The sequence below is a fragment of the Globicephala melas genome, chromosome 1, assembly GCF_963455315.2.
Source record: "Globicephala melas chromosome 1, mGloMel1.2, whole genome shotgun sequence".
Lineage (NCBI taxonomy): Eukaryota > Metazoa > Chordata > Mammalia > Artiodactyla > Delphinidae > Globicephala > Globicephala melas.
This window is the reverse complement of record NC_083314.1, coordinates 130,181,426-130,195,529: the sequence shown is the minus strand read 5'-3', so window position 1 is coordinate 130,195,529 and position 14,104 is coordinate 130,181,426. Positions and strand designations below refer to the sequence as shown.

The window sequence follows — 14,104 nt, the reverse complement described above, 5'->3', positions numbered from 1 at the left end:
TTAACAAATGTAAAAAAATGATTGTTTCTAGTTTGTGAACAAATGTAAAATTATATTTTCTTTTTCATACTCTTCTATACTTTTCGAGCATCCTACAGTTAGCAAGTATTGCTTGTATAAAAGGGAACTAGTTGGTGTTCAGAAGAAGATAACTCTAGGCTGGAAGAGTCTGAGAATCAGTGCTCAATGGGTTAGCCCAACCATCGTCCACTGTGGTGGGTTCCCAGCCCTACAAGGCCAGGCAGCTCTAACACACTGGCCAGCCCCCAGGGAGCAATGGCTAAGTCTCAGCATGGGAGCACTGCTTGCAAGGCTGACTCAGCTGCCCCATCTGGAGCCATCCTGCTACAAAAGTGAGATTATTAATTAATGGAGCCAGTGACCAGCACAAATTACATGCCAGAACCAGGGAGGAATTTTCACTCTTGGACCTCTACCTAGGTGACTTTGGACAAGTCATTTATCCTTTTTATGCCTTTGTTTCCTCATCCATAAAATGAGGACAGTAGTACTATCTACCTGATTGGGTTGTTGTAAGAATTAAATGAGAGAAAGCATGTAAAGTCTAGTACAGTATCTGGAACATAATTAGTACTCGATAAATCATCACTTTAAAAGAATAACAAAACACACTTTGCCCCATGATAGACGTAGAGGGAAAGGCTGAGGAGGCTGATTTAACATTATCCCTAAGAAACAGATGGAATACATTATTGCTAAAACTAATTCCTTTTGAGTGGATTTGATTAAATTAAGCTGGTATTGGGTAGGCCAAAGAATGTAGTTATGCTTCTAGTTTTGTCCAAGAACAAGAGACTGCATCTTTTTTTAAAACCATTCTAAACTCCCTATAAACATACTGCCTTCTGTTAAGACTAACTCTAGTGTCCAATGTCAGTGTGTATATGTTATATAAAAATTCTTACCAAATTAGAGATGATTTGGGGTTTCTAAGTATACTCAAATATATGCTGTGAGAGTAATAAAGCATAATTTAATATTCTGCTGCAGGGACAGAACTGTCTCTTTACAGACATAACACTGCAGATATTAAATAAATAACAAAAATACCATGAGATTTTTTTCTAGCATTTTAGGCAATACACTGATGATTAGAGTTGATATAAACAATGTTTTTCAGTCATGGCAGGTGGATTAAGGGGATGTATTAGAGGGTTTTTCCCTCTCTCTTTTATTTTTCTTATTAAAATTATTTTTTCCTATCATAGTTACTGCTTTTATAATGAAAAATATTAAGTATGATTTAAGAAGAAATGACCTAGCCACTTGGTGGCAGTATGTCATGAAGATAATAGTCTATATGGCTTCATTTCAGTCCTTCGCTTAAAAATTTTGTCATTGACATATATACACTACCATGTATAAAACAGGTAACTAATGAGAACCTACTGTATAGCACAAGGAACTCTACTCAATGATCTATGGTGACCTAAATGGCGAGGAAATCTAAAAAGAGTGGATATAGGTACAGCGTATATACGTATAACTGATTCACTTTGCTGCATAGCAGAAACTAACACAACATTGTAAAGCAACTATACTCTAATAAACATTAATAAAAAAAATTTGTCATTGGCTTGATTTCTTCTCTGACAGTTTTGTTTATAAATTGTCTTACTTCAGATATCTGATTCTTTGTGAAATTACCCTCTTACAATTAAGCATCTCTTTTAACTGACTTTAATTTAATCTAATTTAAATTAATACACCTGGTTGATTTGAAACTATGATAACAAAAAGACTCTAAAGGAAGATTATGTTTATTCTCTATTACGGCTAATAAAGCCCTAGTCAGATATGAAAATTATTTTTATGTGATGCAAATTAATAACTGACGTTTCATGCCAAATAACCACCTGTAGTTTATACAACAGAATTATATTAACCTGTATTAAAAGCCAACAGCACCATATATATTTTTAAATAAAAATGTTATCTTTAAAATAATGAAAGTGAAAACAAAAATAATCCAGCAACATATGCTGTAAACCCATGATTTTGCAAAATTGAAAGTTGTGTTACATTTTAATGTAATATTTTTCTTAAAATTGTAAACTAATGTAGATGCAGACTCCTGCTTGGGCTCCCTGAGAATGAACATAAGCCTGTAAAATACTAATTTAGATGAATAAACCTGGCTGTTGACCACTGGGGATGGAACCACATACTTAGGGAAAAAAGAGACGTAGTGAAGCACTGAGGAGCCAGAAAGAGCTTCTGATTTGTCACAATCCACAGTGAAACATTTCCCTCTTGCTGTGGAGAAGTGAGAATAAAAACACAGGAAAGAACTTTTGGCTTTTCTGATGTTTTCATCTTCTAAAATTCCCTACCCGTTGTTCTTAGAAAACTACTCTTCAATCGAGCCTGTGTTTGCACCCAGATCAGCCTTTTTAAAACATTTCCAAAGACCCATAGGAATCTTTTTATCGGAACTCTGTGATATTTTTCTCAAAGGGAGTTGCCCTGGCCACATAGCTTGTTATACAAGCCTATGATATCTCCGTAGCAGTTAAGGACACCTCAAGTTGTGATTTCTCCCTGGCCCCCAAAGTGATTCTTTTAATAGAAGAATTTGAACACTGAAATCAGAATGACTGAATAAATAGGGCTTGAGGCCCTCTTGGAGATCCAGAGCTTAGAAACATTTTCAGGAATATCTTCTGTCAGCTGGGAGAATTGTGTCCTTGAAGTCACCTCTGGCAGCTTTTAATTATCAGGAGGGAGGAGGTGGGTAAGGAAACTCCAGGACTCTTTTTTCTCTTTTATAAATTTATTTATTTTATTTTATTATTATCATTATTATATTTTTGGCTGCATTGGGTCTCCATTGAGGTGAGGTGTGCGGGCTTCTCATTCGGTGGCTTCTCTTGTTGCAGAGCATGGGCTCTAGGCGCGCGGCCTTCAGTAGCTGTGGCACGAGGGCTCAGTAGTCGTGGCTCCCAGGCTCTAGAGCACAGGCTTCAGTAGTTGTGGCACACGGGCTTAGTTGCTCCGCGGCATGTGGGATCTTCCCCGACCAGGGCTCAAACCCGTGTCCCCTGCATTGACAGGCGGATTCTTAACCACTGAGCCACCAGGGAAGCCCATCCAGGACTCTTCTGAGTTCAGGCTGAAAACAAGTTAGCTACCAAGACAGCTGACCCCACCCTGGTCAGAAGATTTCATTAGCAGTGTTCTGACAGGCTTTACGGGTAGACAGGGCTGGCCAGGATCCTTGCCCGTGGGGAAGGAGCAGAGGGAAGTCATTAATGGCATTCCACCCTTATGTTATAACCTCAAAGTGTCTGCTAATCAAAACTGGGCTTCTTATATGAAGCCAAGAGGCTGTTCACAAACAGCATCTGTAAGACTGTGCAAAGGCAAAAGTGACACATCTTGGAGGCTCTTAAGGAAACCTAAACTTTATTGCATCATCTATTGGAAGGAATCAAGTAGAGACCAGTTGTGTGTTTTTTTCTGGCTCGGTGAATGAAATAAAGCTCCTTGGAATTTGTTGCCTAGAAGCCTCATGAAATTAGTGGACACACCTTCAAGTCTTACAAACCCTAGGTAGTTTTTATTGTCCTTTGAATGTTTCCTCCTTTAGGATTTACCCAATTTAATAAAAAGAAGAAGACACACACACACACACACACACACACACACACACACACACACACACACAGGTTTTTGCTTTTACTCCATCTTTCCAGCCTATTAAAGTTACTGGTTTGCTTTAATCATCTCCAAACAAGTGAAGAAACTCTCTTAGGAAATTGGGTAACCTGAGTGCAAAAATAAAAAGCTGACACTATTTTCTTTTTGTTTAAGTTCCCCAGGTCACAATGAAATCATTTCAACATGATACTCAGAATTCTGGGCTTCTAATTGCTTCCATCTTTGAAGGACACCTTACTTCTGGTAAGAAAATACTGCTTAGGTTTGTTGAGTAGTCCTTACTAATCATCCATCTGAATGCTCCATGCTGAAAAATCATGTGTCAGGCATACGTTTCTTGACAGTAAGATATGCCACATGCTTTCCACAGGAAAATAATCACACAAAAATCTGCTTAAAATTGAATGTAAGGAGTGGTTTAGGTAGATTTTGCTAGCTTTGCTCTGGGTTAGATACGCGTTCAGTTCAATTGCTGCTGGGGCTCAAGACCTCAAAAATTCTTCCCAAAAAATACCATTATGTGAGTGTCTACCATGTGCTAGGAATTTCATATACATCATCTTTTTCAATCTTCAAAATCGTCATCAATCTTCAAAGCAACCTGTTGAGGTAAGTGCTATGTATCTATTTTACAGATGGGAAAACTGGAGCTCAGAGAGGTTGAGGAACTTGTCTGGACTAAAATTCAAATACAATTTTCAAATCCTGAAGTCTGTGCTCCTTCTCTTATGTAAACCAGCTCCCATTTTATTTGTTAGTATGACTTTGTATTTTCCATTGATAAGCATATCTAAATGTTTCAGGCATAAAAAAGATACTAGATTAGGTTGTAGAGCATTTATCTCCTTGCATAGAAATCTGGCAAGAATAGTATAAAAACTTTGGCAGGTGATATTGACATTCTTTGGACTTCTGTTTATTTATTCAAAAAATATTCTATGTTGCCAGGCACATATTTTATGTGCCAGGCACTATTCTGAGTACTGGGGAATCCGCAGTGAAAAAGATGAACAAAGGCTCTGTCTTCATGGAGCTTCCATTCCAGATAGACAGGGTGGGGTGGGGGAAACCACAAATAAAAAAAAGAAAAGGAAGGTGGCAGCAAGTGTTATATAGGAAATGAAGCAATGTAAGGGTACTCTGAACTTGCTTTATGTGAATCAATTACGGGCCAAGTGCTTAGGTTCAGCACAGATCCCTAATTACAAATGCCTGCACAGACCTGCACCTTGATATTTCTGTGGGAATTGTGGAGGCTAGGAACCCATGGCTGCTCTGTGAGATAGGTATTATTTTACAGAAGAGGAAACTTGAGCTTCAGCAAGTTCATTATTATGCTCTGATGTTACGGAGCTGATAAGCAGCAGCATCTAGTTCGAACCCAGGTATCTCAGGTTATTCTCTTGGTGACTCTGCTCTACTCCTCAAACCCCTTTACCTGGCCCCATGTTAACTTGGGAATTCCTCATTCTTCTCCAGGACTAATGCACAAGGATATGTGGAAGCCAGTACCTCCCGTTAGTTGCTTGAAATCCTTAGCAATAGTATTGTAGTCCTAGGAAAACACTAATTCCATACCCCACTGGGACTTTGGAGCGAAGTAAGCCACACTGGCCCTGGCCCACCAGTGGCTTTAGGAGAGGGGCTGGACAGCAAGGAGACCCCCAAGTGCATGTTAGGTGCAGCTGGGGAATAACTAGGGCAGGGCCAATTCAGTGTCTGACACATGGTAAGTATCCGATAAACGTCTGCCAAAGCTGGGGAGGAAGGAGGATGGAAGGGGCCAATACCCAGCATGGCTCAGAACCAACTCCAGCATGACAAGTCATGTCCAAATTAAAGTTTACATTTGAAAATAGAAAATAGGGTTTTTCATGTACTAGGGAGAAAATAGGATGAGCCTGGTAGGTAACACATGCCGAATATAATAATTATTTAAAGATTACAGGTGATTAATTCCACTTCAAAATTCAAAAAAAGCACTGTTTTTAAAATAAAATGCCAGTGTAAGATATATGGCAATTTGGATTTCTCTCATAACAAATATTGTTCTAAGTAGAGTGAAGGTTCTTTTTTAGCAGGAAAAAATTCATGAACAATAAATTTCGAAGAATGGTGACAAGTTGTACATAACTTCCGTCTTGTACAAAAGGTTAAAAAAAAACACAACTCAGTTGTGATTGTGGCCAGCTTTAGACTCTGTCGCAAGCAATTGGGAATTCTCACTCGTGCCAAACAAACCAAGTGATGTTTATCACTAAACTTTTTTTATATAAAATATGCAAGCACAAGCTCAGAAAAATGTCTAATGCTGACCACGTTTGCCAGAGACTCAATTCACTGACATCAGATATATGCAGCCCAATTCCCTCAAACAAAAGGTATTGTGCAGTTTGGAAGGGCAGTCACTTTACAGCCCAAGGTAAAGGTTAATTTTATTTCCCCTTCCTATTTCCTTTGAGATCAATGACCTTCACTTGGAGCAGAGTAGAAGAACAATGATTCTGGCGTCACATAGATGGAAATTATACCTAAAATTATTTTTCTTTCCTCTCAGACAATAGGCAACAAGACACTGGGCTTCTATTAGGAATGGTCTTCTTTGCCGTTATTTTATCAATTCTTTCTTTGATTGGGATATTGAACAGATCGCTCAGAACTGGGTAAGTTTTTGTAGAATTTGTTTTCTCATTTAGACATATATTGGTACCATCAAAATGTAGTCAATTCTATGATTTACTAGAAAAATTCATCAACATTTTTCTTGAGAGAAAGACAAAAGAAACTGTTCAATGAGTACCCACCCATGCCAAACTATTTACAAATGTCATTCATTTAATCCTTGCAAGATCCTGCCAGAAAAGCTCAGTGGCCTATTTTACAGATGACTTACACGAGGCTTAGAGAGGTTAAGTGCTCAGCCCAAGGTCACCAAACACTAAGCCAGGAACAGCTCACGTCTCAGCCCATGTTCTGTCTTTCCTTAGGCAGCCTTCTCATTGTGCCCTCAAGTCTGTCTACAGTGCCTGAATTCTTCACAGTAGTTTAAGTCGTAACCTACCTCAAGTTCTACCCAAGCAAATCCCCTGAATCAATGTGAAGAGAAGTGTGGCAATGTGTGAATTCATCACTTTGATACCAATCGTGTTAGTGTTTTAGCATCCAGCCCCAATGCCCATTCCCCTTGGCCTCCTTCAGTCATTTTTTTCCAATATGGTATTAGTATAATAAAGATCAATGCCTAATTATTTTAAAATGAGACCAATTATTTAATTATAATTATAATTATTTTTAATTATAATTATAATTAATTATTTAATTATTTAAAATGAGGGAAGCAAGGCCTTTGACACCCTAAATTTTACCAGATGCACTGAGTAGTTCTAATTGGTTAATAAAGTTGTTTGATGTGGCAGTCCCCCAGTTCGTCCAGTGACGCACAAATTTAACACATGTGAATGTTCTTTGCCTAATTGGCACTGAGTTTCTATTTCTTGCCATCACTTGCTTCATGAGATAATCCTTCTTTCTTTGAAATTTATAATCAAAATGCAGTAGAGAGATTCAGAATGAGCTATTGTGAATAAGGTACACTAGTGATATATTTTTTAAATTTACATAGGTTTTTTCCTCAAAACCTAAGCTTTTAAATTACACATTAATAAATATATCCCTGGTACCCTTGTGAGGTGAGAAAACTAATATGGAACTTTATTTCAGGTTGTTTTAAAATATACTTGATTATAAAACCCTTTGAAATATCTTAATGTTCCAACTTGTAGTGCATAATCATATTAATATTTGTGTTATTATCCAAAGATGTCCTAGAGAGTGTAAAATTTTAAATAACATTAAGTTTGTTACGAACTAAAAATTAACTTCCTACTGGTAACAATAAATAAGAAAATAAAACAATTCTTTGCTAATTTAATTATTTAAATAAGCATTCTTTTTAAAAAGATAAAACTAGAGATAATTCCAATATTACTGTTTTACATATGAGCAGATACTGTTTTTACTATAACTTTACATTATTTATAAAAGCCTTATTTCAGAAACAGGACTGGAAAATGGAGAGCAAAACAATTTTAAATATAATGAAAACAAGAGTGGTATCTATCTATCTATATATATATATATACACACACACACATATATATTTTTCTCACTGTATCAGTATGCTGTATAAAAACTTTTCTTCAATAGCATGAACTTACTAATTTGGTCTAATTTTAGGTATACAAAGGGAGTGTGAATTATTTAAAAAACTGAACCATAAAACATTGTATAAATATGTGTAAAGAAATTATTTTTTACCCTACAGTTCAAGGTCAAATTGGGCAAGCAAAGTCCATGCAGCTAATTTGGTTGATACTTAGCAAAAGTTCTTAGAGAAGCTGCATAAACAGATATAAGAGTCTGATCTGTTGTGCTGCATTGTTAACACATAATAATGTGCCAGAGATCAGTGTAGTCTCTTCGAAGCTCCCGGGACAACCTTTTTGCTCAAATCAATTTTTACGTAAATGCAGAAAGTGCTTTCAACACAGTTGCAGTGCCAAGGGGTAGCTTAGGAGGAAAAGTGAGGTGTTCACAGCTTCTCACTCTTCCTTCCACCACCCGATCCCAGAGATCCATAATAAGCACACAGCCTAAGTAAAAACTGGTGTCCTCACCATGCCACACAACTGCAAGCCAACTTCCCAGGACTCCTGCTCCAACTACATAAGGAAAGTCTGGAGCCACCACTATCATCTCAACCCTATTTAGAATCATTACAATTAGAGGAGCTCAAATATTATAGTTTTATTATATGACATTCTCTTCTTTAACATTTCTCTGTGGTTATGGTCCCCTTGGAAAGTTTTACAAAATATCCCTTAGGTTTTACAAACTTTTCCACACTGACATCTCCGCTTATAATGGTTTGCCATATTTAACATGTGTATAGTTTCACTTCCTGGGTGGTTCTCCCATTTATCTTGAATCTAGTGTGAGTGTTTTGTAATGTTCCGGCTTATTAGAGACAGGCAGAGCAATAGAGAGAAGAGGAAAATCTGAAAAGATATTGAATCAACTTTCCACATAACTTTTTAAAGTAAGAGATGGAAATCTTAGTTTCTGCATCGGAAAGTTTGGTTTTAATTATGCATTCCATTCTAGTTGATTTCCTAATCTCCTAGATGATTGCCTGCACCAATCCTCAAGTAAGATGCTTATTCTTAGTCATTTTTTGTTTTTTAGAATTAAAAGAAGAATCTTATTGCTAATACCGAAGTGGCTTTATGAAGATATTCCTAATATAGAAAATAGCAATGTTGTGAAAATGCTACAGGTAACCAAACACCATCAAATACAAACTAAATGGCAGCTGAAACCAAGAGTGCAGTCCAATAATTAGAGTAGAATTTCCATTCAAATAAAGAAATATGTGTGCATATTTGCACAACTGTACGGCTTATGTAGAGATAAAATTATACATATTTCAAATCATACTTGAGAGATGAGAGAATGGACTAAGGGAAGAAAAGAGAGATGAAAGAGAGAAGCAATGCCATTCAAAAGAGAAGAGTGAATGGAAGATTGTAAGCCAGGTGCCAGAGCCACTTACTTGGTAGCCAAGCAATTGGAAGGTGTCTTCAGGGACAAAAGGAAGAGGGAAGAAAATCTCAATAGATCGAGCCTCAGAGACACAAAGGGGCTTCTGTTTTACATGAGACTGGAGAAGCAGGTGGAGCCCAGGGAGGACACCACTTTGCTCCTGAGACCCAGTGGAATTCGAGAAGATGAATGTGAGGGGACTATGGCAGATGGCATCACCAGGGGTGGGCCAGGTATCCAGTTTAGCAAAGAATAGAAGGGTGCCCCAGGAAGACCCTGAGGCTGTAGGGGGACTTTGCCAGTTATGGAGGAGCTGCTGCTGATTATGGAAGAGGGGAAGTAATCTGCTATGTGTGCTCCTACACTTTCTGGCTCTCCAGCCTGGCTGTCAAGGGGTTCAAAACTCAGTTGATGGGACAGACACATCATTCAAGCATTGCAATGCAGTGACGTAGTACAGTAACAGAGATGAGACAAAACATGATGAGAGTATAGAGGAAACATATTAAAAGACAGGAAGGAGTTGCTCAGGAGAAACGGAAGACATTCAAAATAGACAGGCTACATGAGCAAAGGCACAGAGGTGAGAAGAGCATGTTGGGTGTTGCTTTGTAGAAACACTTGGTGTGAGGAGTGACTGGAATAATGTGGGAATGCAGAGTGGGATCAGATCACAGGAGACCTTATTATGGAACTCAGACTTCATTCTGCCAATCAGTAGTTTTCAAACTTGAAAAAAAGTTATTTTTAGCCTAGGAACCCTTTGTTCAAATGATGTGAGGAAGACAAATATTTGTAAAACAAGAAAAAGTGGCTCTTTTTGGAGATCTAGTGAGCCCATTAACCAACTCCTTCCCTAGCCCCAGGTGAGTCCCTAAGGCAACAGTTCTCAGCCTTGGTTGCATGCTAGAATCCTGATTCCCAGGCCACAACCCAGGGTCTTTGGGGGAGGGAGGGCAGGGGGAGACCCAGGCCTCAGCATTTTCCAAAGCTTCCCAAGTGATTCCACTACACAGCCATGCTGAGCACACTGTTAAGGGGTTGAAAACTATTGCTAAAGCCAGTGAGGAGTCAGTGAGGGTGTGTCCATTGGAATAGGAATGGTCCTAGGAAAGAGGCAGAATGGGAAGGTAGAGAAATAAGCATCGTGAGTTGTGGGCCAAGTGTCGGGAAGCAAGGGTCCTTGGTGCTGACTTTGTAGAGGGTCTGTAACATAAGAAGTGGAATGCATCTGTGGAATGTGACAAGGAGCAGGTCACTGGTGGTCCCGGTCCAGGGGTTCAGTTAGAAGTGAATGGAAGGGGACTGAGAGTGGAGACATCTTTTGAGGAGTGTACTCTAGAAGGGAAGTAAGAAAGGGGCTATGCTGACACATGATCAAATACTCTCAATACTGATGTGACGAATGTATTAACAGTAGCTCCAGAGCAGTATGGACTCAGAAGCGTGTTTGTACTAAATTGAATGGGCTTGAGAGGACTAGTATGGGGGGGGCGGGGGAGGGAGAGGACTGATCAAGTACGACTATGAAGGGATGTGGAGGAAAGTCTCACCTGGAGCAAGAGGAGGGATCCTTGTCTCTGGATCCTTGAAGGAGAGAAAGGGTGTGGACGTGGTTGATTTTGAAGGAGGTAATGTTGCCTACACAGTGGACGGGTGGTCTGGAATAACTGAACCCACATATAGAATAAAGTACACAGTTAACAGCTGACTGAAGGACAAGTACATAGTCACCAAATTACAACTAATAAATACTGTGGTCTTGATATACATTCCACTTAGTCGTTCTGTCTTGCTCCCCCACTAGTTATCCTAGGGAACTGGGGACACTCTGTGATTCAGAGCATTGTCCCTGCCCTCGTTGTGATCAGATCCTCCTCTTCCTTTACTGTCCTCACACTGGAATAGTCCCTGTTGCTCTTCTATGTCCTTCACTATGGTCTGACTCCCATCTACTTCTCCACTCAGCTGCCAGCCTGAAGAGGGGAAAACACCGCCTTCCTCTCAGTTTACTATAGCAACTCTAGTTCCTTTGACTTCATCTGACCCACGACTACATGTCTGCCCTTCCCAACCCAAACCTGGCAAGTGCCTTGGGGAGGCAGAGCCGATGAAAATTTGAACGACCCTTCATGCTGCTTTATTCAAGGTCTTTGTCTTTGTCAAACTTCCTTCCCATTCTGGGCTCCTGGAATTAGAAATGAACCTTAGGGTTTCCTTCAGATGAGGTTTTGCTTTCTGCCCAAAGACTAAGGAGTAGTGTTCTAGTCAGTTCAGGCTGCTCCAACCATAGACTGGGTGGCTTAAATAACAAACCATAGACTGGGTGGCTTAAATGACAAACATCTATTTCCTACAGTCCTGGAGGCTGGGAGGTCCAAGATCAAGACACCAGCAGATCTGGTTCCTGGTGACAGCTCTCTTGCAGATGGCTGCTTTCTGGTTGTGTCCTCACATAGCAGACAGAGAGATCAGCTCTCTCGTGTCTTTTCTTATGAGAACGCTAATCCTATTCATGAAGGCTCCACCCCCATGACCTAACTACCTCCCAAAGGCCCCACCTCCTAATACCATCACATTGGGGGTTAGGGCTTCAACACATGAATTTTGGAGGGACTCAAACATTCAGTCCATAGCAAGTGGCTATAATTTTGTAATTGTGTTGGGTGGGAGTTATTTGCCCTGGGAAGCCAGCCATCAGCTGGAAGGCTTCGAGTCCTTTTCTTACCAGAAGAGTCATCAGGCTTTTATACAAAGAAAAACTTTCTTCACCCACCCTCCTGACTGATCATCACAGACATGTCTGACTTGTGAGCAGCTAGCTGCACGCCTTTAGAACCACAGCACAAAGCATTTACTACAACTTTATTCTCAAATGGAAGCAAAATAGGATTCTCCATGCACTATCCCCCACCGCCAACTTTCTTTTATTTAAGCAACAAAGTATTTTCTTGTAGAAAGGAGCTATAATATTAAGAAATAGTCCAAAATTTTAAAAGGCCCTGAAAGAATTTGCAAGTTAATATGAAAGAGGCTTCTTTCTCTTCAAAATTTCTAAATAAAGGCATGTGCTTACAGCATGGACTATTTTTATTACTCCCTTCCTTCAGTCTCCTCCTGGGAGAATTTAACAAACATTTGGAATGGAGCAGGGTTAACAAAAGACAAAAGGAGGAAATCATATGGGAAGCGAAACAATATGAAGAAAAATTAGGGGGAAAGGAAAGTTGAGGGAAAGCAAAACTCCAGTCCTTACTCAATTATCCAGTTGGCTCCTTTAAACTTCTTTTGTAAAAAAAAAACAATGTCTTTTCTTTCTAGGAAAAAAGTGAATTTATGAATAGTAATTCCAGAGAACAGGTCCTATATGTTGATCCAGTGATTACAGAGATAGAAATCTTTCTCCCAGAAGAAAAACCCATGGACTACAAAAGGGAAAAGAACACAGGATCCGTGGAGACAAACGACAGCCTGCAGAAGTCACTACTCACCAACACTACAATTGTATATATTCCTGATCTCAACACTGGGTATAAACCCCAGATTTCAAATTTTCTCACTGGGGGAAACCATCTCAGCAATAATGATGAAACAGCTTCCTCAACTCTGGAGCCACCAGCTGATTGCTTAAACCTGGGAAAGAATGCCAGGTTTAAAAAATATCCTAATTTTTCTTTCTCTGTCTCAAGTATGAATTCGCTAAGCAACACACTATTTCTTGAAGAATTAAGCCTCATTTTAAATCAAGGAGAATGCAGTCCTCCAGACATGCAAAACCCTGTAGAAGGGGAAACCACCATGCTTTTGGAAAATGCATCACCAAATGAAACTATTCCAGAACAGACCCTGCTGCCTGATGAATTCGTGACCTGTTTGGGGAGCATGAATGAGGCGTTACCATCTATAAATTCTTATTTTCCACAAAATATTTTGGAAAGCCACTTCAATAGGATTTCACTCTTAGAAAAGTAGAGCTGTGTAGTCCAAAGCTGCCTTGCAATTTGAAGATGGCTCTCTCCCTCAACACAAATTTAATTCTGCCCTATTTTTTTTTAATTGGAGAATTAAGATCTAAAGATAGAACATAATTCATGGCCACAAAAGCAGCAACAATATTAGGGATGCCTCCTATATTTTAGAAGATGTATCAACTATATCTTTTTGAATTTTCCTCATTACAAGGCACAAAACAGATCTCTCTTTTGTATGAAGGATAAATAATACAAAATATGTGGTAGTGAAATAAATGCTGAAAATCGTTCTTTGAAATTGAGATATTAGTATTCGCTTACAAGAGGAAAAGCAAGTTTAATTTTCATTTTATTACTTAGTGTTCTCTCGAGTAGATAAAAATACAGCCCACAGACAACAAAATAGGTAAGGGATGGAAACAGAGGAACAATTAATTGCATGTTTACTGTGTTGGGTTTTTGCCCTACGACTTTCTATTCAGATGTTAAGAATTTGATCTTCCTTATTTTGATTTTGGACTGAGAGAGTTGTAAAACAGTGATGTGTGGAAATCACAAGATAGCTGTCTTCATTCCAGTTCAGAGTGATGGCATTGTTCTCCTGTGGTGTAGTTGGTGTATTAATTACACTGTAGTAGATTTATTGAGGTAGAAGATCAACAAGGTGTAATTATTTCTTTTGTATTAGATATCTGTCACAAAATTATTGTTAAACCAGGTATTTTTCCAAATCTAGGATGGCAATACTTGCCACACCTGTCACTGCCCCATATCCTGTGTCTCCTGTAAACATCACCAACTCATCACCACGTGCCTTTCTGCTGAGCCCTAAGGTGGCCTCAGAATCCTCG

The 14,104-nt window shown here is 39.0% G+C and overlaps 1 protein-coding gene and 1 long non-coding RNA gene across 2 annotated transcripts in view; one reads left to right on the top strand and one right to left on the bottom strand.

The window, feature by feature from the left end:
- IL23R (interleukin 23 receptor) overlaps window positions 1-13,254 on the top strand; it is a 53,236-nt gene extending 39,982 nt beyond the window's left edge. Inside the window, exons 7-10 of the mRNA XM_030865889.2 lie at window positions 3,835-3,924; window positions 6,239-6,344; window positions 8,926-9,016; window positions 12,604-13,254. Coding sequence (XP_030721749.1) covers window positions 3,835-3,924; window positions 6,239-6,344; window positions 8,926-9,016; window positions 12,604-13,254 — 938 coding nt within the window. The remainder of the gene's footprint in view (window positions 1-3,834; window positions 3,925-6,238; window positions 6,345-8,925; window positions 9,017-12,603) is intronic.
- Window positions 1-14,104, bottom strand: part of LOC132593822 (uncharacterized) — an 82,447-nt gene that overhangs the window by 23,273 nt on the left and 45,070 nt on the right. The gene's annotated exons all lie outside the window — the stretch shown is intronic.